The sequence below is a fragment of the Aspergillus costaricaensis genome (genome assembly GCF_003184835.1).
Source record: "Aspergillus costaricaensis CBS 115574 unplaced genomic scaffold BO79scaffold_14, whole genome shotgun sequence".
In the NCBI taxonomy this organism is placed as follows: Eukaryota; Fungi; Ascomycota; class Eurotiomycetes; order Eurotiales; family Aspergillaceae; genus Aspergillus; species Aspergillus costaricensis.
In genome coordinates this window covers 841,968-861,889 of record NW_020291814.1, presented here as the reverse complement: position 1 = coordinate 861,889, position 19,922 = coordinate 841,968, and the positions used below count along the sequence as shown (strand labels likewise).

Here is a 19,922-nt window from a genome sequence, read left to right as displayed (position 1 = left end):
TTTAGTTCTCTCAGTCATCGGGCCATCTATTACCAAAGTTCCTGATGAGAAGAAGTTGACATATCATCTTACCCCGCCAGATGGGGATCCGTAAGAGGTGTGTTTTCATTACATACCTACTGGTTGGCTTCTTGTGCGACATCGCGTAACTTGAGACACGGGAAGATAGTCAACCCGCATAGCCACATCCTCCATCAAGATTTGGTGAAGTTTCAGCTCTCTTGTCGGTAAAATATAACAAAAATCGCGCAAACCTCGTGGGAAGATGCTTCATCGCCTCTGAAAACTGATGAGCCGTGCTATGGAGAACAGTCGGCGGGTATGTGAAGGACTAGGGCTATCTCTTTTCCTGGAGGTTGAAGTTGACGGTCTATTACTCCTCATACTACCGAATTTCAAGATGTGAAAACTAGAGAAGAGTAATCTGTGCCGTGATATTTCGCTCTACTGATCGGCTGCAAACGCCGGGGAATAAGCCCGGGTGAAGAGTGGAAGGCCTAGCTACTTCGCACATAGTGAACCGTTTAAACTCAGAAACTAAAAGTATTACCGGGACGGATGAGTACGAGAGTAGTATGCACAAGTTGTTTGCTTCTGCTCTTCGGAGTTTCATAGAAAAGAAGGTTTAGAATTTGCACCATCGGTCGCCAAAGGCCAAAGCCGAAAGCCGGTGGGCCTGGGGAGTGATACCGGGGGCTACTCGTAAGGTTCCTGTCTGTGCCCATCACTCATAGTCCGAAACCATGCACTGAGGTTGATGGTGAAGCCCGGGCCTGGCTCGTGATCCATTTAGCTGGTCAGCAAACCGGGGAAGACTTGATCGACCCGCGAAAAATGCAGTACTTTCTTTCCACCACCATTGAAATTGCAGATCTACCGGATGTGGCTTTTCGCGGGTTGTACAAGAATATTAACATCTGATGCTTTGTTTGCTAACATTAGGCAACAAACCCTGTCAACCGGTGGGCGGGATATTGGTGCCCAAGCAGCGTGCGATGAAGCTAAGGAGTGGTGCATCTCTGCGGAAAGAATGGGTGCTCGTAGGTTTCTTAGTCCAGGCCTTTTAGTTAAACTTTTTTATGAGTTTCCGCTAGCTCTGGTCAACAAGAAAGGCACCCCACTCTTGGTATCATGCGGGATGCTCCTCTGAGGTTATGCCTCCAACTCCGAATTTCTTACCGTACGGCATCTGTGTCCCCAACCTTATGGCGTACTTGACAATCTGTTCTTGAGGCAGCATTCAAGTTTTGTTGGTGAGGTATAGCGACAATGCGCGCAGCAGTCAGATTTGCCATCCCCCCCGCCAAAACGACCCGTCGAATCCTAGCATCGAAGCCATTGAGTCATACCAGCTATATCCTACCGCAGTATGATAGATTTTTGGTGGACACTTTGAAACGTAAATCTATACCGCATACCATCGAGAACATCACGGCATGTACTCCCGTAGCTTCCCGGTTGGACATACAGCGTAGCTTGACCCCAGTGTGGCACCATTTTCCAAGCACCGCGAGCCATGGATTGTGCCATGTTCAGCACAGTACCTGCTATACAAAATTATCAAGATGGCTCGACTGACTTTTCCAAAAAGCCTCCAATCTGTATCTTATGAGATGCCAAACCCCCACCTATCAAAGTGGGGGTATCCATTTCTGGACAGAAAGGCCACATATAAGGCCAAATACTCGGTCAGTAAAGCTAGCTAGATATCAGTAGGCGGACTAACTAGTGTCAGCAGACACATTTTTGAAGTCACTCAGATCTCAGTCCCTTCTTTTTTACTCCAGGAATCAACTCATCAGTAGGTGCTCCCACGATAGATTAGGGTCCTTTCTATGGCAAGGTCTGACTCGATTGCAGTGTCTACCCCCGACACCGACGAAATTTCTGCCCTCCTCCATGCTTACGGCAACGCTCTGAAAAGCCGGAATGTGGACGAAGCAGTAGCTCTTTACACGGAAGATGGGGTCATCATGCCGCCGCATTTCTCGGCCAGTACAGGCACCGAGGCTCTACGCGGTTCATACACACGCATTTTTGCAACCATTCAGCTCGTTATCACCTTTCAAATTGAAGAGATCGTTGTTATGTCTCCGGAGTGGGCTTTTGCCAGGACAACGGCTGAAGGAACGAAAACGATACTTGCCACTCAGGAGTCTGAGCCACATGCGAATCAGGAATTGTTCATCTTGAGGAGGGAGCATGGGAAGTGGTTGATTGCTAGATACGCCTTTTCTAGCATGAAGCCGTTGGTGCAGAATGGAATTCGACGGAGTTAGATTTTTGGGTTGGCTGTTGATGTGTTGGAGGGGGATGATGGTACTTCTGATGGGCTGGAAGATTATAGCTTTACAAGGGAGGAGAAAAAAAAGAGGAAAGATAAAGAAAACACTTTTATAAGGATGAGCGGTTTCTTGTGATTGTCAATACTACTATGTCAGTTTAGGACAGGCGGTTTTGATCGCATAGGATAGACATAAAAGACGCTCTGAGGAATACTAATCCTCTATGTAGGTTATATCACCTGCTCTTTCCTTTCTTATGATCGAGACATATTGCTTGTGTCTAATTTAAGGCTTTTGAGTAGTAAGTAGTGCAGTTGTGTGGTTGTTCTAAAATATTACTACTAATACCATCTGATGGTAGCATAGTATTTCACAGCGCAGTCAGTCACATCATGGTGCTGCTCTAGTAACATCGCCCCTTTGATCCGACCGCGATCGAATATATATACTACTACATAGCAGTAGCTGAGGAAGGGTCAGCAGGACCTCGACGCGACAACCTATATTGCATTACCTACTTGGAAACCGACAGCAGTAATTGAGAACACTGAACCTGTATCTTGAATGTCTCACGGATATCCAGCTTTGTAATTATAACTAGTGAGGCAGGTGAACGACATGACTAGATCCTGCCATTATGCTATATGTTGAGCAGTTGGAATATAAAATCAAAATAGGGAGATTCCTCCATAGCAACCCCCGATGGTCTAGTTGGTTATGGCGTTCGGCTGTAATGGGTATTATTGTAACCGAAAAATCACCAGTTCGATTCTGGTTCGGGGGATTCTATTTTTTTCATTCAATTTTTCTTTCTTGCTCAGCAGTCCCCAAAGAAGCTATTTTTACCCGCATCTGCCCTTTAAACTAATAACTACTTCGAAATTGACAATGACTCCAAGCATTGCCTGACCACCACGGGTATCTCCCAGATCAGAGTTTGCCATGCTTGTCTCTTCTTCACCCCCAACACAACAGCAGTCACCAACACGCCCACCGAAGTGGCACAACATGCAAAATTAAACAGTCCCCGTTTAACTCTCGGCTGCACTGTACTTTGGATGTGCTTCCGAAAAGCTGCTGGGTTATTGGTGTTTGGGAACGGCTTATCGGGGGTATCTTTACCCAGAAACTGTAGCCCACAACATTAACTGACACACTCTTCCAAATTACTGAAATATTACGCAAAGCTTGACTTACCTCACACAAAGGACCCCATCCATCTTCAACATCCCACTCCAAGAGCCTTTCCTTCGGCACAAGCCCTCGAATCATCAACCCATGTTCCTGATACACCCTTTTCCCATGTTTCATCAGCCCCTCCTTGGTCGTCCGCCCACGAAACATGGCGGGATATCCAATCGTGTAGTACAACCTCCAAAGCCAGTACGCATCCGCCGTGAAAACGCGCAGAAACCAGGCCATCCACTGGTTTTCACCCTCTGCGACCAAGGTGTTCATGGCGCTGCGATGCCAGGCGTCCACGTCCCGCCGCGTATTCAAAATCACCTTAGCCTCTGGATACGCCTGGATCATCTCCACGCTGAACATGGCGGCTGCTGTGTCCACCACTGCATCGCAATGCCCCAGCAGGCAATCGAACTCGTCGCGAGTGATTGGGGCGTCGCCTGGCCCTTGCACGCCCGAATACTTTCGCTCTGCTAGCTGCGCCCAGCCCTGGGCATAGGATGGGTCGTCGAAGACAATGTCCCAGCCGTGGTAGGTTTTGAAGCCGAGTTGGGTGAGCGCCCGGCTGAGACTCTCTGTTCCGGATCGTGGTAGGCCTACGCAGATTACTTGCAGTGGTTTGCTGCGAATGCGTGGTTGGGGCTGGGGGAAGCCATAAACAGCGCCGCGCAAGGTTTCCATGGTCGGTAAGACTTAGGAATCGTAACAAGATATGACTGACACCAAGAAGATGGAGTGTAAGGATCTATGGGAGGTGAGAACCGAGTTTCTTTATACTTGTCTCTACCACTATCCTTTTAGTGTATCTCACTACGGACTGTAGGGAAAATCAAACCACCCATTGGCCACTTATCCTTGTTGTGGCTGCCTAAAGATAATGATGGCTTACGACACAGTGTGTATTCGGTTGGTGAGTATTCACAGCCCGAGGGAATAAAGGGGCGCATGGGCCTTCTTTGTCGGGTTGGGCAAATGAAGCTTGAAATGCGGCTGAACGAGAGGCTAGACGGATCAACCAATGATTTTTTGGCGTGATACAAAGTGCCCACTTGTGGTCCCCACGGACTCATGATTCCTTTGTCTGTATTGCAGCCCCTAAGCATAACACATTGATTGGGATCTCCATGCTGCCGTCTCGCTTTTAGCTACCAATTCCACCACTGAGCACCAAATTTATCATAGAGCCGTAATTCACGCGGCTGGATGATGGAAACGAGAATGGCTTGATGATGCGAGTGTGGCTAATAAGAACTCCCAGTCTCACTCGGATCATGGAAGGATCTTAGTACTTTCTGTCTCGGTAGAGTTGCCTGTCACAGTAAAACAACCAACTAAATGGGGCTAGCGTATGTACACATCACCTGGGCTTGTAATCAACTGTATTGAGTGGTATCTAGTCAAAGACAATAGCAGCCTTGACAACCGACTTTCGCCTCATCGCATTAAGGCATATCTCCCACTCATCCAATCTGAAAGTCTTGTTGACAATTCCAGACACATTGATTCTTCCACGATCTGTGTATGCGGATATTCATTAGCCACTGATTCCCTGTACCACCACTGCACAAAACTCACCAAGATAATCAATGGCAGCTGGAAATTTGTACGTCTGACTGAAAGAACCCAGGACATGGATCTCCTCCTTGAAGATCTTATTCGGTGACAGCGAGATGCGGCTCTCATCATTGTAAACCCCATACACTACCAGCTTTCCACCTTTGGTGACAAAGTTCATGGCGTTCTCCAGAACCCTTTCACTACCCGTCGCCTCCACAACAATATCAAAGCCGTACGGATATTCCCTTCGTAGCTGCTCCAACCTAGCAGCCGCGGCATCTTCGTCCCTTGGCAGCTCGACAAACTCATCCGCAGCATCAAGAGACTTGGCCAGCTCCATCTTCAACCCGCCCGGCGCAGCAATAACAGTTCGGCAGCCACCATTTTGGCGAAGCAGCTGAGCTAGCATTAATCCTGTCGGACCGGCGCCAAACAGAAGAACACTGGACCCCATTTGTGGGGATATCTTATCCAGCCCGTGTGCCGCACAGGCTGCAGGCTCCAATAAGGTGGCATCAGCGTCTGACATGTTCTTGATTTTGAATACGCGATGCGCAGGGTAGGCGGCGTATTCGGCAAATCCGCCATCGACCATCACGCCATGAGCGATGAAGTTCTCGCAGAAAAGCTCTTTGCCTCGGCGGCAATAGTGACAGTGTCCGCATAGCTCCGAGTTGTCGGCTACCACGCGATCCCCTACTGTGAAGTCAACGACGTCGCTGCCGAATGCTGCGACGATGCCGACGGTTTCGTGACCAGGTACTAGGGGGAACTTTGCGGATCAGTCCAGTATATAGATTAGTGGTAGGAGTGCCCTTACCTGGGCTCCAAATTCACCCTCGTGGATGTGCAGGTCGGTACCGCAGACACCACAGGCCTTTACTTTGATCTGGAATGATGTTAGACATTGTGTACAGTTTGCGCAAGTTCACAACAAACGAGGATATCATGAGCACGTATGCTAGGTAGCTCCTTTTCAACAATGCTAAAATTTCGTGCTTCGCTATACTCTACATTTCCGACCGTCACATCAACTATTGTGCTTGTTGGCTTGTCAAGATAACGCAACACGCACCTAGTGCCCTCATGGAGCGGGGTAGCTTGAAGGTGTCCATAGAGTTCATACTATATTGTTGGGTAAATGTGGGCAGTAGGTGAAGATCTATTTCTAAAGGATAATCATCGGTGGATACGTCTGCATTCGGAGGTGGCTGTCATATCTCAATAGAGAATGTGAGCGTATGGAGGCGAGGGTAGTGAACTGTAGAAACGCATGGGCAAGATAAAGCAGGATGGCATCCTCACGACAAGCCAGGGGCTATGAACGTATGGTAATCCAATGGTAGTGTAATGTCATTTGTGTTCAGTGGAAGATGGATGGGCATGGGCCTTCAATTCTGGGGTGTGCCCCGAGACGGGGCTTGTCGATCAGCCTTGCCCCACCCAAGCATAGCAGAAACCTCATCATCCTGCCAATGTCCCGAAGCTTTATTAGTAGAATGATGAATTCCTTTACTAGTGGAATTATCATTCATGGCTTTGCTATGCTCTAGCGATAAGTTAGACAAGAGAGCATACGCCGGCTGGATGAGCTACTTGGGGACCGAAACTGATGAGATAACATGGAAAAATGCTCATATCCATACACTACAGTATCCTACCCCCACAACGAAAGCCATAAAGAGTAAGAGCAAGACAAGTACTATATAAAGCCAACTAGATAAATCACTGAGATTAGACCCAGCATTTGACGTCAGGGGGCAAAGTTCTCTTTCTCAAAAGTAGTCGTTGCGTTCTTATCAATTCAAGGCCTACGATCAAGCCATCACTGCGGTCGCATTCTCCACATGCTGCGCTGATTCCATCATATCACCTTCCTTAGCCCGAATAACATGCTCATCTCGAACCTGGTATCTCTCAGGACGTTTGCGGGAAATTGCTTCCCTATCGAAGCAGACGAAAAGTGGTGGATTCCCACGATAGTAGTCATCCATGTCCTCCAACGTACGTCCTGCTGTCTCTGGATAAAAGACGTAAATGACAGGGACCATCGCTGCGTTCAACGCGATCCAAATCGTATAGAATCGCCATCCAAGGTTCTGTATACCAATTGGAGTAATCTCGACGACCATGAAATTGAAAATCCAGTTTGTAGCTGCTCCGAGAGCGGCGCCCTTGGTTCGCATCGTGAGGGAGTTGATCTCTGTGGGGTACACTAGAGATCTTATTAGCATACTGCTTGAACACATATAAAAAGAGAGGTCTCAGACATACACCATGGCACGCCTTGCATGCCAATCCCAAAGAATACATAATACATGAAGAAGAAAGCAACCGAGCCAGACGCCACTTCATGTTGATGTGGGTAGCCGGGCATCTCATTGTACCGGATGAGAGCTGTGATGAAGGTATAGCAGAGACACTGGCCCGTGGCACCAAACATCAACAGGGCTCGACGGCCCCAACGTTCAACATTCGGTATACCAATCATTGAAAAGCATAAATACTGAACGCTATTACATGCCGTTAAGAGTCTTGCTAACGACTCACTCATACCAACTGATTTAGTCAGTACCGTAGGTAGGTAGTAGGAGGTCACATTGATTCCTGAGAACTGTTGCATCGCTTGAGCTCCCATACCAAGGATAAGTCTGCGGATGGTCTTGGTGCCTGACCGTTCATGGGCGCGTCCGCACAGTATGTCACTAAAGCTGACGCTGTTTGCTCGCTCATATTCCACACTGTATTGAATCTCACTGGTTTGGAATTGAACGAAGGGATCGTTCGTGGCTTTGTTCTCAAGATCTGCGATGATCTGTACAGCTGCTTCTTCTTGGCCGTGGGCAATCAGCCACCTGGGAATGTCAGTACATTCTGATAAAAATCACAGTTCACATACCTTGGGGACTCAGGTAACCATGGAACTGTGAGAGCGAGTATGATTATGAAGATAAATTGGAACGACAGGGGAAAGCGCCAGGACACAGGGCCGCTGGCGAACGAGAGCCCGTAATTGAGCCAATTGGCAAGTGAAAACCCAACAAGAACAAGGACGTTCTCTAGGATAACCAATCTTCCCCGCCAATGCACATTCGATGTTTCAACCTGCCAGATGGGCGCAGTGGATGTGTTCAGACCTGGGTGGTGTCATGGTTAGTGTCTATACTCCTGGAACTATCGGAGGAAATACCGTTTCCAATTCCCGCAATGACTCGGCCTGCCATCATTTGGCCCACACTGTATGAGGAAGCTTGCAAAAGGGCGCCAATTGCCATCACAGCAGTCCCAAAGAGAACCGTCTTTCGACGCCCCAACCGCTCACCTAGCCAGTATGCACAGATTGATCCGAGGAAGCAGCCAACATCGTAAATCGCGGTGACAGTGCCAAGCAGACTCGTCTTCGATGGGCCTTCAAGATCGTGCAACCGAAGAAAGTCCCGAGAGATTACGACTCCACTAAAAACGCCCTATATTGGATCAGTCATGCACTTCAGGAACTATATTGTTGTGACTGACCTGATCATACCCATACAGAGTCATGTCAGCACCACAGGCTAGGGTGATCCAGAAGGTTAACCACCCCCCTCGAAGGCCGAAATACGGAGTCTTAGAATTGAACATGATGTTTATTGTATGGTAATTCATTATCATCATACACGTGCCGGCTTGAAGGTCACAGTCGTATTATATCCTTTCATCTTTCCCAAAGTATCACCCGGCTATGCGGCAATTCGCGGCAACCATTATGTCAGTAACGCACAGCATTGCTACTACTAATATCGTACGACGCAATTCGAACAGCTACTTGATTGCCATATTAGCACTCAGAAATATACAGTGAAGGTTCTGTCGATCCCATAGGACGCGGGGTAATGCGGGGAATCACGTGGAATCAGCAAGGAATGAGAATGGAATGGATCGACATTCAGCATGTGTCCCCGAGACGGGGGCACTTTTCTCTGGATGAGCGAAAATGGATCCAGATTATGGCCCCGATGACATTTGCAGCGCATGGCCATATGGTATCCCGATCATGGCTTCTCAATTGCCCTATAGACGGCCACGCATACGCAAGTCTCGCGGCCGCGGGTTGCGGACTAAGAATGGATGGTGAGTGACCCGTGCCGAAGACGCGGTACACGGTTTAATATAATGAATGCAGCATAACATGTCGTAAGCGACATCTGAAGTGCGATGAAGTCAAGCCGATATGTGGTCCTTGCGTCAAAAAGGACAAGACCTGTGAATATCCCGCATCTGGCCGTCACAGTAATGACAGCCCAGCTTCCGACCGGGCCATTGCCGATGCTGTTCCGGTGACAGACAAAGATCCAACAGCATCTCCCAAACAAGCCAGTGCTCATGTATTGCATAACGTCTCCACACAAATAACATCCTACGAACGACATGAGCCACCAGGAGTGGCGTGGAGCTGCTCAGATGCAGAGATCAATTCCCCTCCGTTAGCGGTCCTGGATCACCTAACGGGGAGTGACTTGCCTACCGGTCAGAGTCCCATCGCCTTTCAACCTAACTATCTATCTCCCTCAAACGCGTCTTTTGCCGCAGTGAGATGGTTTGGGCTCTTGACGGGTGATGCTGCAAGGGACAGCCCGCAGCTGCCCTCTGTGATTAACTCTGGCACTCAAAACCAGCCTGTCGATCACCTGGAAATCGATGGTCTGAGCCAGCCCTATTCGCTGCAATATGCAACACAGGTGCTTGATAGTACCCTTGACTCCAGCGCGAGCAATGGCCCAACAGGTTACCAAGAAGGTAGCGCGGTAGACGAGGAAATAATTTGGCAGTCACGGGAGGCAATTGAGCTCCTGCCTACCGAACATGCCTTGTTCGAACACTTTATAAATCAAGTGTGCCCTTGGGTTAGCATACTTATATTTCTGTTCCAAACATTAACGAGATAGTCTAATACCTCTAACAGCTCGATCTCTTCGATCCTACCAGCCAGTTTTCCACTTTCGTCGCGCACTTGGCAGTAAGCCCACTCATTGCTCTCTTCTAAATGCTATATTAGTAGACTGACAACTTGTCAAGATACATAATGCTGGCCTCATGAATGCAATTCTCGCCCTCGCATTTCGACACCTAGCACTGAACCCACGACTAGATCAAGAAAACATGCCGAACAAAGAAGCTGCGGCTCTACAATACTACTACCAAACACTGCACTACGTCCAGCGAGCCATGCGATTCTCCAGCTACAAAACCAGCCTAGAACTCCTTGCAACAGCACTGATCATCTCCGCCTACGAAATGCTCGACAACTCCACCAACGACTGGGAACGGCATCTCGAAGGCGTCTTCCTCATACAGAGGTCCCAGATCATCCACGGCGAGTCTGGCGGCCTACACTCCGCCGTATGGTGGGCCTGGCTCTGCCAGGACATTTGGGCTGCATTCCGCGAGAAGCGCAAGACATTGACATTTTGGGTTCCGCAGAAACCCCTCTCTGCGCTGCTGCCGCACGAGCTTGCTATGCGTGCTATTTATATTACTGCAAAGGTGATTAGTTATTGCGCAGAGACCACGACTGAGGAGAACAGACAGCGTCGAGCTGAGGATGCTAACCGGCTTCGTTCCATGCTTGAGGATTGGCGACAGCACCGAACCGTGGAGTTCTCGCCCCTACCGCTAGGTGCAAGCGAGTATTCGTCGTACTTTCGGCCGATTTGGATTCGTCCTGCTGCGTTTGGTATGTTCAACCCCAGAAACAGATGTTGAATTGACGAGGTACACTGACTGATTTGTGTTGTAGGACTGGCAGTTCAGTTCTTCAGCGTGTCATGCATTCTCTTACTGGCGCATGAGCCCAGCATGGGAGGACTGGACCAGTACATCGAACGTCAAAGCGCCATCAAGCACTACGTGGAGGACATCTGTGGAATTGCTATGACCTTAAGGGATAATGCATCTAGCTTGATGTCATCTCAGGCTGTATTCATAGGTATGTAATAGGAAGACGCTACCAACACATCCGCCTACTGTAAGGGTAAGGCTCGCTGAGTGTCTTTCACGTGACTGACTCATCGCAGCAGGAATATTTATTCAGGAGAAGCGTGCTCGGAAAAATATCCTGGAGCTGCTCGAATCTTGTCGAGCAAGAACTGGCTGGCCGGTTAGATCATTGGGAGTGGAGCTACAGGAGCTTTGGGAAAACCAGGATGCTAAAGCCGCTACTGGTGGGAAAGTGTTTATCCGGGCCGGTGCTGCCCTATAACATGGTTGATCACTACTTATCCAGTCTACAGACCAAGTAATGCGCCCTTGACTCCAGCTCCGAGCTGGACCCTCCATAGGCGGTGCTCATTCAGCGCAAAGATCTCCCCGTTTCGGCCAAAGCAGAAGTTAGCTACCCCGCCATCGATGAGGATGCGACCGAGGAGAACTCCCCCGGGAGACCAGACGTGGATACCATCACCGCAACCACTATACACATTTCCATTCAAATCGCACTTGATCCCATCGGGAATACCGTGATCGGCCATGGCAAAGAGTCGACGGTTGGTGAGGAACGGCTGTTCATGTATCGTAGACACGTCGAAGGCATAGCTATACAGCACTAATCAGTGGACCTCCCAATGACAATATAATAATGATATGATTCACATACATTGAAGATACCCGATGATGAAACACTGTACCATCCCCATGCAGTCGGTCGGTATCTGTGATATAAACCGTCTTTTCATCCGGGGAGAAACAAATCCCATTCGGCATCCCAAACCCATCAGCCATTGCGCGAATAGTACCTTCGCGCGGACACCACCGATACACCTGACACGGTAAACACGGTTCCGGACGATACTCATGCCTGTAGCCATATATGGGATCTGTAAACCAAATGGAGCCATCGGTGTGCACGACCACGTCATTTACCGAGTTGAACGGCCGGCCGAAGAAGTCTCCCTTAAGCAGTTTCGTTGTGTACGGAGCAGTGATGGACATCTGATACAGCCCACTGGGCTGAGTCATAGACCCCTGCCCGCAGATGAGAATGTGATCTCTGCCGTAGTTGATACCTCCATTTCCCATAGGTATCTCGGTGGGGATTTCCTCGTAGGTGATGGGGTTGGTGTTCAGGTCAACGCGGGTGATGTAGACTTTTTGCTCGCTTTTACTGCCATTTGGATCGAGGCATCGGTTGCTGGTGATCCAGAGGTTGTTTGTCTCAGCGATATAGATTCCGGCTTCGTGTGCAAAGGGGTAGTCTCGATGTTCTGCTAATAGTTCGAGGGTGGGGGTTGGGCCGGTGATTGCGTCGAAGTCTTTGTGGTGGGATTGGAACCCTGTTATTTCGCTGTCGGTCATGGTGATTATTTCGTCAGGCTGATTAGTTTCGAAGATAGTGTGCTAGTGTGTAGGTGATCAGAACAAGAGATATAGTCTGTGCCTAGTGAGTATAAAAAGTGGCGAACAGAACAGTGGAGGGGAAAGATGGGGAGAGAAGCTGGGGAAATCGGGGTAACTCCGGTCCTCGTCTCGAGGCCATCTCCACCCCACCGATTAGCCATCTCCGAAGAGTATAAGAACGTCGATCAACACTAATATCCATGGTATGACAACCGCACCCAACTGAATTATTTAGTGCTCCTCGCAACGATGTCCTGGAAAGAAGAAAACCGCCACAGGCGCATTCTGCGCAATGCTCACGCCGGCGGATACGGCGTCATCGCTGTCATCGCCTACAACCTCGAACAAATCCTGGGATACATCCGAGCAGCCGAAACAGCGCGCTCGCCTCTCATCATACAATTCTTCCCATGGGCTGTCAAAGCAACGGATGGCTTGATTGTGCGTACCGCTGCAGATGCGGTTAGTCGCGCGACCGTGCCTATCAGCATCCACCTCGACCATGCGCAGTCGGAAGACATCATCAAGCAGGCGGCGGATATGCCATTCGACAGTATCATGGTGGACATGTCCCACCATGAGAAGGAGGTCAATTTGCGAAAGACTCGCGAACTCGTGCGGTACTGCAATGAACGCCAGAAAGTCACCGAGGCTGAACCGGGTCGTATTGAAGGAGGCGAAGACGGGGTCATGAATACGGCAGGGCTAGAGGCCTGTATGACCACGGCAGAAGAGGTGGATGAGTTTATTGACACGGGCGTGGATGTGCTTGCGCCGGCTATTGGCAATGTTCATGGGGAATATGGTCCCCGTGGTCCGCAGTTGGATTTTGAGCGGTGAGTTGGCAATTATCTCGTGATGGTTGGAACAATCAATTTGCTGACTTACTGTGCCAGGTTTGAGAAGATTCGCAGTCAGGTCAATGGGAGAGTATGTTTGGCGATTCACGGCACGAATGGGTTCCCGTCTGAGCTGATACAGCGCTGCGTGGCGGCTGGAGTGGCCAAGATCAATGTGAACCGGCTTGTGCTGGATGACTACTATGATCATCTTCGAGATAATGTGGGGAAGATACCACATACCCAACTGATTGAGGAGGGGATTCAGAAAGTGGCGGATTTGACTGCGAAGTGGATGGAGATTTGCGGGTCTGCGGGTAAGGCGTGAGGGACGGCTCAATGGATATACAATATAGTCAAACTTTTAGAGCGAATTTATTGAGTCTAACGATGATTTACTATCCCTCATGACAAGAATTAGCAAGTGCCGAGTTTCGGTGACTTGCAATTACCACTTTTCAGAGTTGGCTGTCTTCATAATATATACGCGACAATAATGTACGTACGATAATGAACGAGACAGTACCTACTAATAATTGCAAGACACTAATTCCAGACCAATCTATTGCAAATTACTAAACATCCCACCATCTGCCAACAACCCCGTGGCATTGACATATCGACTCATCTCCTCGCAAGCCAGGAACACCGCTGGGCCAGCCATATCATCTGGGTTCCCAATCCGTCCCAACGGAATGCGCGCCTCGAGCGCAGCCTTCTTAGTAGGGTTCTTCATATCATGATCAGCCAACTGAGTCGCAATGGTACCTGGCATGAGAGCATTGCATCGGATCCGATCCTTGCCAAGTGAGATAGCCATGGACTGCATCATGGAGAGCACAGCAGCCTTAGTGGGCGTGTAGTGGGTCTGAAGGCCCCCACCAACCAGCGCGCTGACGGAAGAGATACCGATGATGGAGCCACCGTGGCCCTGCTTGACCATCTGCCGGGCAGCTGCTTGGCAGGAGTAGAAGCAGCCTTTGATGTTGACGTGGATGCTGTGATCGAGGAGAGAGGATTCAATTCTGGATGTATTAGCTGCTAGTCTTCTTTAGTTTGCTGTTGGTATAATGGTCTCACTGGAGGAATTCAGCTTGCTTGAACACGCCAGCATTGGCGACGAAGATATCCAGCTTGCCCCATTGAGAGACGGCTTCCTGGACGAGGTATATGCTGGTTTCCGGGGCGGTCACGTCGCCGGGAATCTCAAGGATCTTGCCAGCCGCGATTCCGCTTTGTTGGATCGATTTGACTTCGTCGAGCAGACTGTGCCGATGCACCTCATCTTGGGGGAGTCCGAGATGGTTGACCGCGACGTTGCAGCCTTGAGTGATGTATGCCAATGCGATCGCGCGGCCAATTCCCGTAGTGCCGCCGGTGATGGCAGCTGTTTTGCCTTTGAGCAGATTGCAAGCTGGTAGAGCCATCGTAGAAACTTGCTCACAAAGTAGCTGTCAGAGAGAGAACACTGGTCTCTGTGCATTGTAGTGAGCGTAGCACCTTTTCAAGTCATGCAATGTAACCGGTGTTCCCGTCTCGAGGCAATGCATCCCCGCGCTTCCCCGCCCCTCCGCGTCTCGGGGGATCCCCGACTCGAGTGATCGAGTATCAGCAGATGATCAAAACATGTTATAAGATGACTAGTAAATTCCTTATACAATGTAAAATTATTGTCCTTTGAACACATTACCACTATCGTATCAATCATACTGATACCATCACGATGACCTCGGACTCCAACGAAGCATCCCAGGCCAGCGCTGTCCAGACCCAGGTCAGCCTCGGTGGAAAGGTTATCGCGAGTAAGTAGTCAACAGACACGGCTGTGATACATCTCTAATATCTCGCCAGTAACCGGCGCCAATCGTGGAATCGGCCTTGGTATCGCAGAATGCTGTCTCACCAACGGTGCTGCCAAAGTCTACTCGATCGACATCGGCGAGACAGGCGACGACTTCGCCGCCCTGGACAAGCGCTACCCAGGGCAACTCAGGGCCATTAGCGCGAATGTAACAGAGGAAGCCACTATCACCGCAGCTATCGACAAGATCATCGACGAAACTGGCGCGCTGCACGGCATGGTAGTCAACGCCGGTCGCACCCACCACAAGGCTGCTTTGGATTTCACCAAGGAGGAGATTGAGACCCTCTTTAATGTGAACCTCTTCGGAGCATTCTATAGTGCCCGTGCTGCTGCGCGTGCGTTTATCAAGCTCGGAATCAAGGGGTCGATTGTTTTCACTGCGTCCATGGCTTCATACCGACCGAATAAGGTTTGTTGTTATTTACAGCCTGGGATGTACCCGTCGCTTACGATGTGCTAGCGTGTTCCATCCACTCCCTATGGCGCTTCCAAGGCCGGCGTCCGAAACATGACTCACACACTGGCCATGGAATGGGCTCAGTATGGCATAAGGGTAAACAGTGTTTCGCCAGGTTTGGTAAAGACTGCCATGACATATTGGGTACCGCAGCAGCCCGACTGGGAGCAGCAACTCAAATATTACGGAGGCTTTCCCCGGCTGGCGGAGGTGCAGGAGCTGGGGGGTGCTTATGTGTATCTCCTGAGCGATGCTGCTAGCTACACGACTTCGATTGATATTCCGGTGAATGGGGTGATTGGAAGTAAGTGTACAATTATCATTTCTTAATCTATGGGTGATACTAACTTGAACAGTCTGTTGACATGAAAATCTTGGATGGCGTGATGTTTTATTTTAGATGACAAGTTAATGAGATCGTTTACCTTGAGAAGCATCCATGTAGTACTTCGATACTGGCAGAAGGTCTTCCCACGTAAAGTTTTTTTCCTAAAACTTCAAGCAGGCGGGACCATAAAACACTTTACTGCGCCCGGGAACTGGTGTCGTGAGATGCTGTGTCTCGTGCGAGGCTTCATACATAATGAACAATGTTGAGTCCCTAATGTAATGTATACGAGATTGTATGCTTGCAGCTTAGCTAGGGATGCTCCATATTTCGTATGCAATAACTATTATATGGTATGAAAAGGGCATGAGAATTGCTGGTCAAACTGTTAGACATAAGTTTTCATAAGAACGTAGACGTAATGACTTCGGATCGTCAGGCCCCTAGTGCGTCCTCCCCTTGACGGTGCCATCAATTCCCTCCAAATCACTATACAATCGCCACTCATAATCGAAGCTGGGGTCATTGAACCGGGCCTTCGCGTCCAGTGTAGCAATCTGAGCCATATCCTCCGCATCGAGCTCAAAGTCAGCAGCCAAATTCTCCTCGATCTGCCAATCAATTACAGTCTTCGGGATAACCGAACGGCCACTGTTAATTCCCCACGCCAGCACCACTTGTACAGGGCTCTTGCCGTATTTTTGGCCAATCGCTTTGAGAATGGGCTGATCAATCACCCGCATCATGTGCGCAATCTCCTTTGACCATCCTGCCTGACGGTAGAAATCGTTCATGTTTCCGAGAGGACTGAACTGAACGACATGGATGCCCTTTTTGCGAAGCCATTCGTTGAAGCCCTTCTGCTGGAGGTAGGGATGGACTTCCATTTGGTGCACGGCGGGGACCTGCAGTCATCAGTTACACTCAATCTCTCGAGTAAAGGGAATAAGAAGGTGACATACGGTAGAAGTCTCCCTAAGCAACGTCTCAATCTCACCCTTACTAAAATTGGACACCCCAATGGCCTTCACCTTTCCCGTCTTGACCACCTTCTCCAAAGCCCTCCACGTATCCACAAAGGTAGTCTCCCCATGAATCATTCTCCCCTCCGCATCACGAGGGAACCGATCTTCACCCCGCTTAAAAGTGCACGGGTAATGCATCAACAGCAGATCAACATAAGGCGTATCCAAGTCCCGCAGAGAGTCATCCACCGCGCGCTCGACATCATCGGGATGGAAATCGTTGCACCAGAGCTTAGTGCCAAGGAAGATCTCCTCGCGCGGGACGCCGCTTTTCTTGATTCCTCTGCCGACTTGCTTCTCTACGCCGTAGACACGCGCTGTGTCAATAAGCCGCATACCATGTTGCAGGACTTGGCAGACAGTGTCTTCCTGAGAGTCGGGGTCTTGGAAAGTGCCGGTTCCGAGAGCGGGGATTTTGGCGCCCGTGTTGAGAGTGTATGTTGTGCGGGTTGTGGGCGGGCGAGTGGCGCTTGTTGGTTTGATGGACACGATTGGGTCCTTGAGTGTTTGGGGGCCGGTGGCGTTGGCTGCTGCGGTGGCTGTAGCCATGTTGGGTGTGTTGTAGGTAGGTTGTACTAGGCTGTGTGATGTTGCCAAGAGGCTGTGTTTAGGTTTTGTGATGGTCGAATTGAGGAGAATCGACTGGGGTAGATATATCCCTCATTGGTATGTGGTATACGGTGAGGGCGAATATATCTGCACTGGTTGTAAGGCTATAAGCCACTGCGAGGGCGAAATATTCCAACGTAAGCAGCAAGCTGTAAGCCTGCATGACGCCGTGTCGGTGCTAGTCTGTAGTGAGATTTGGCGGCGGCTAATAGCGGCCGCCGGCTACTGTGATCTCCCATCTGACGAGATAAGTGTAACGGATGAAAGTAGATATCAATTATAGAAATTAATGTATGTCGTGATATTAGATATAGAGAAAGTCCAAGTTAAGCTTTCTTTGTCCCTATATGTTGATCTTGGACGACTCCTTATAGAGCGGTCGATTTGGACAGATTGGAAACTACCTTCCAAATCACATTAAATACACTTTTAAGCTCATTCAGAAAGCTATGAGTATATGATAATAACATATAATTGCAAAATCCTGTAGGATGAGAAGCAATTATGCATAAACTCAAATTCCTCCAGGTCCCCATTGGCAAACCATTGAGCCTACTGATAATCAAATTACCCGGTGCCGCTATTAGCCGCTGCAGTGGGCGCGAGACGGAGCCATGCCAAGAATTTCATCACATCTTATCACATCCCATCTTGACTCTTGGATCTATGTTAACTAATATCTTGGTGGTAGTAATTGTTGGGGAGATCCCAAAGCAATGACGACATATAAATCTACATAGGTACCAAGACCAGCAGGGCAAACCTAAAATTATATATAACAATTCAGACATGATAAAATGCATCATGAAGTCAGGTGTGTTCTACCTCCGTCAATGGAATCTCATCCGCTACCACAGTAACCTCCACCTTCTTCACAATCCCAGGCACATGTCGATCGAGAAACTCCCGGTCCCCGGCAAATATATGCGTGGAGATACTGGCCAGGATATGTTGCTCCAAGTTCTCCCCCGACTCAGTCTGCTGCATATACGGCATGATCCACCGTTTCTTCCAGTCCTGCGTCATTTGACTGACATTAAGCGTCGTGCTCTGCGTACCCTCGCCGTTGTCCATTTTCCTGTGTAGAGTGGGTGCTCGTTTGATGAATTTTTTGATCCAGTGGACAATGAGCGGTCGGAGACAAGGGATTGATGCGGTGATGAGCACGACGCCCGCTTCGACGAACATCCACCGCAGAAGGGTAACGTGGTTGGTGCGTGGATTGGTCGAGGTCATGATGGTTGGGTATTCGATGGTTTTGACTAGGGAAGCGGCCATGGCTCTGGATGGTTGGGTAATGGTTAGTTGGAAACGAAAGAATACATGGCCGACGTGTTACTCACACTACTCCCAAACCCAGAAGAGAGACGAGCACAAGTTTGACTCTGACGTTCCAATTGAATCGCCAGAAGATGTAGATAGGGAAAGCAGCGAGAAGGAGATCGCAGGCGGAGTTGAATGCTGTAGAAGTCGTTTAGAAGAGACTCGTCAATGAAATTACAATAAGAGGAAACATACCACCCTGGAAATAAGCATAGTCAATTTGAACCTTCAGCGACATGCAATGGGTGGCTTGGCTCGGGTTGAACAATTCTTCCACATGTGTCGAACATTGAAAAAACAGCAAGAACACACTGATAACATTGACAACCACCTGCAAGGGCACTAGGGTCCATAGAATTATGCGGTGTAGTCTTCGGGCTGCCAGCAGCTCAATAAGATAGATGATAAAGGCCAAACGACCGGCAGTGGCAGCCAGCGTTACCACGGCCTGACTGATAGTGGAATACTTGAGGGAGCTCATCGCGTGGTGCAGCTCGAGCGAGCTGGCAGTCTTTCCGTACCCATAGTCTACCGCGACACTTGAGAGGGCTGCGGCAATCACAAGCAGGGCCTACTTATCTCTCTAGAAGTTAGTGAAGTCGTAAGAAGACATGTTCATGCACTGACCAGTGCCAACAGAGTGACTATATCACTGATTTGAAAGTTGCCAAACTTGGCATTGCCGAATGATCGCATGGCCACAACTATAATGGACAATGCACTCATTGTCCAGACAGCAGCCAACAGCTCAGGGCCAAAGTTGACCGCAGAGCTTGGCTTGGGCAGCGGACTGCCAGTGGTACTATTTCCACCGGTTCCATTGTGCGGGGACCCTCCGGCATTCATCTCCGCGGGAAGTCATAGCAGAGAAGAAAAATGGAGTAAAAATCGGCGCATCCACGCAAGGGCAACGGACGATAGAAAAGGATTATTGGGGTTTAGAGGCCACGATCATCGCACAGACCTATAGTGATAGCCAAGCCAGCGAGCGATATATTCGGTGCTAGATAAGCCCCAGGGCGGAAACAAAGTTGGAGTGGGATCGCACTGGGCAGTTGTGATAGGGCCAAAGCCCGCGG

The 19,922-nt window shown here is 49.4% G+C and overlaps 11 protein-coding genes and 1 non-coding gene across 12 annotated transcripts; 5 read left to right on the top strand and 7 right to left on the bottom strand.

The window, feature by feature from the left end:
• The first annotated feature begins 1,553 nt into the window (after positions 1 to 1,553).
• Positions 1,554 to 2,293, top strand: BO79DRAFT_264915 (YybH family protein). Its single transcript, XM_025686844.1, has 3 exons — positions 1,554 to 1,692; positions 1,761 to 1,805; positions 1,861 to 2,293. Exons 1-3 carry the CDS (start codon positions 1,566 to 1,568, stop codon positions 2,277 to 2,279), a joined length of 591 nt encoding a protein of 196 aa, XP_025540217.1. The 5' UTR covers positions 1,554 to 1,565; the 3' UTR covers positions 2,280 to 2,293.
• Positions 2,294 to 2,981: 688 nt separating this feature from the next.
• On the top strand, positions 2,982 to 3,069 carry BO79DRAFT_t131. Its single transcript has one exon. It is a non-coding gene; the product is annotated as a tRNA-Tyr (tRNA).
• Positions 3,070 to 3,142: 73 nt separating this feature from the next.
• Positions 3,143 to 4,151, bottom strand: BO79DRAFT_237478 (sulfotransferase family protein; the record flags this gene model as incomplete). Its single annotated transcript, XM_025684706.1, has 2 exons — positions 3,143 to 3,414; positions 3,483 to 4,151. 2 exons carry the CDS (start codon positions 4,149 to 4,151, stop codon positions 3,157 to 3,159), a joined length of 927 nt encoding a protein of 308 aa, XP_025540216.1. The 3' UTR covers positions 3,143 to 3,156.
• A 712-nt stretch (positions 4,152 to 4,863) lies between these two features.
• BO79DRAFT_264908 (zinc-dependent alcohol dehydrogenase family protein) lies at positions 4,864 to 6,151 on the bottom strand (the record flags this gene model as incomplete). Its single annotated transcript, XM_025686843.1, has 5 exons — positions 4,864 to 4,985; positions 5,046 to 5,799; positions 5,848 to 5,916; positions 5,967 to 6,037; positions 6,103 to 6,151. The coding sequence occupies 5 exons, from the start codon at positions 6,149 to 6,151 to the stop codon at positions 4,864 to 4,866; spliced, it is 1,065 nt and encodes a 354-aa protein (XP_025540215.1).
• A 693-nt stretch (positions 6,152 to 6,844) lies between these two features.
• On the bottom strand, positions 6,845 to 8,648 carry BO79DRAFT_146631 (sugar porter family MFS transporter; the record flags this gene model as incomplete). The annotated part of the gene is made up of 5 exons (XM_025678471.1): positions 6,845 to 7,242; positions 7,302 to 7,882; positions 7,927 to 8,164; positions 8,218 to 8,494; positions 8,544 to 8,648. The coding sequence occupies 5 exons, from the start codon at positions 8,646 to 8,648 to the stop codon at positions 6,845 to 6,847; spliced, it is 1,599 nt and encodes a 532-aa protein (XP_025540214.1).
• Positions 8,649 to 9,000: 352 nt separating this feature from the next.
• BO79DRAFT_264902 (Zn(II)2Cys6 transcription factor) lies at positions 9,001 to 11,265 on the top strand (the record flags this gene model as incomplete). The annotated part of the gene is made up of 6 exons (XM_025686842.1): positions 9,001 to 9,137; positions 9,190 to 9,898; positions 9,970 to 10,023; positions 10,083 to 10,740; positions 10,804 to 10,992; positions 11,084 to 11,265. The coding sequence occupies 6 exons, from the start codon at positions 9,001 to 9,003 to the stop codon at positions 11,263 to 11,265; spliced, it is 1,929 nt and encodes a 642-aa protein (XP_025540213.1).
• Positions 11,266 to 11,290: 25 nt separating this feature from the next.
• On the bottom strand, positions 11,291 to 12,356 carry BO79DRAFT_237477 (SMP-30/gluconolactonase/LRE family protein; the record flags this gene model as incomplete). The annotated part of the gene is made up of 2 exons (XM_025684705.1): positions 11,291 to 11,597; positions 11,659 to 12,356. 2 exons carry the CDS (start codon positions 12,354 to 12,356, stop codon positions 11,291 to 11,293), a joined length of 1,005 nt encoding a protein of 334 aa, XP_025540212.1.
• Positions 12,357 to 12,647: 291 nt separating this feature from the next.
• Positions 12,648 to 13,565, top strand: BO79DRAFT_264897 (class II fructose-bisphosphate aldolase; the record flags this gene model as incomplete). Its single annotated transcript, XM_025686841.1, has 2 exons — positions 12,648 to 13,234; positions 13,295 to 13,565. The coding sequence occupies 2 exons, from the start codon at positions 12,648 to 12,650 to the stop codon at positions 13,563 to 13,565; spliced, it is 858 nt and encodes a 285-aa protein (XP_025540211.1).
• A 234-nt stretch (positions 13,566 to 13,799) lies between these two features.
• Positions 13,800 to 14,664, bottom strand: BO79DRAFT_194283 (SDR family NAD(P)-dependent oxidoreductase; the record flags this gene model as incomplete). The annotated part of the gene is made up of 2 exons (XM_025681034.1): positions 13,800 to 14,262; positions 14,318 to 14,664. The coding sequence occupies 2 exons, from the start codon at positions 14,662 to 14,664 to the stop codon at positions 13,800 to 13,802; spliced, it is 810 nt and encodes a 269-aa protein (XP_025540210.1).
• A 217-nt stretch (positions 14,665 to 14,881) lies between these two features.
• On the top strand, positions 14,882 to 15,942 carry BO79DRAFT_13513 (short chain alcohol dehydrogenase). The gene is made up of 4 exons (XM_025678048.1): positions 14,882 to 15,039; positions 15,089 to 15,510; positions 15,562 to 15,862; positions 15,915 to 15,942. Exons 1-4 carry the CDS (start codon positions 14,961 to 14,963, stop codon positions 15,920 to 15,922), a joined length of 810 nt encoding a protein of 269 aa, XP_025540209.1. The 5' UTR covers positions 14,882 to 14,960; the 3' UTR covers positions 15,923 to 15,942.
• Positions 15,943 to 16,264: 322 nt separating this feature from the next.
• BO79DRAFT_287301 (aldo/keto reductase) lies at positions 16,265 to 17,515 on the bottom strand. Its single transcript, XM_025688567.1, has 2 exons — positions 16,849 to 17,515; positions 16,265 to 16,791 (listed from the first exon to the last, which is right to left on the bottom strand). The coding sequence occupies exons 1-2, from the start codon at positions 17,458 to 17,460 to the stop codon at positions 16,330 to 16,332; spliced, it is 1,074 nt and encodes a 357-aa protein (XP_025540208.1). The 5' UTR covers positions 17,461 to 17,515; the 3' UTR covers positions 16,265 to 16,329.
• An 815-nt stretch (positions 17,516 to 18,330) lies between these two features.
• On the bottom strand, positions 18,331 to 19,689 carry BO79DRAFT_264893 (uncharacterized protein; the record flags this gene model as incomplete). The annotated part of the gene is made up of 4 exons (XM_025686840.1): positions 18,331 to 18,802; positions 18,864 to 18,981; positions 19,039 to 19,414; positions 19,471 to 19,689. 4 exons carry the CDS (start codon positions 19,687 to 19,689, stop codon positions 18,331 to 18,333), a joined length of 1,185 nt encoding a protein of 394 aa, XP_025540207.1.
• Between the last annotated feature and the right edge of the window lie 233 nt (positions 19,690 to 19,922).

Excerpts from the sequence above, each read along its gene's own strand:
- BO79DRAFT_264915 (XM_025686844.1), top strand. The coding sequence starts at position 1,566 with ATGGCTCGACTGACTTTTCCAAAAAGCCTCCAATCTGTATCTTATGAG. Across the intron at positions 1,693-1,760 it reads TAAGGCCAAATACTCGGTCA|ATCTCAGTCCCTTCTTTTTT; the intron begins GTAAAGCTAGCT and ends GAAGTCACTCAG. Across the intron at positions 1,806-1,860 it reads AGGAATCAACTCATCAGTAG|TGTCTACCCCCGACACCGAC; the intron begins GTGCTCCCACGA and ends ACTCGATTGCAG.
- BO79DRAFT_13513 (XM_025678048.1), top strand. The coding sequence starts at position 14,961 with ATGACCTCGGACTCCAACGAAGCATCCCAGGCCAGCGCTGTCCAGACC. Across the intron at positions 15,040-15,088 it reads CGGTGGAAAGGTTATCGCGA|TAACCGGCGCCAATCGTGGA; the intron begins GTAAGTAGTCAA and ends ATATCTCGCCAG. Across the intron at positions 15,511-15,561 it reads CTTCATACCGACCGAATAAG|CGTGTTCCATCCACTCCCTA; the intron begins GTTTGTTGTTAT and ends ACGATGTGCTAG.
- BO79DRAFT_287301 (XM_025688567.1), bottom strand. The coding sequence starts at position 17,460 with ATGGCTACAGCCACCGCAGCAGCCAACGCCACCGGCCCCCAAACACTC. Across the intron at positions 16,792-16,848 it reads TGCTTAGGGAGACTTCTACC|GTCCCCGCCGTGCACCAAAT; the intron begins GTATGTCACCTT and ends TGATGACTGCAG.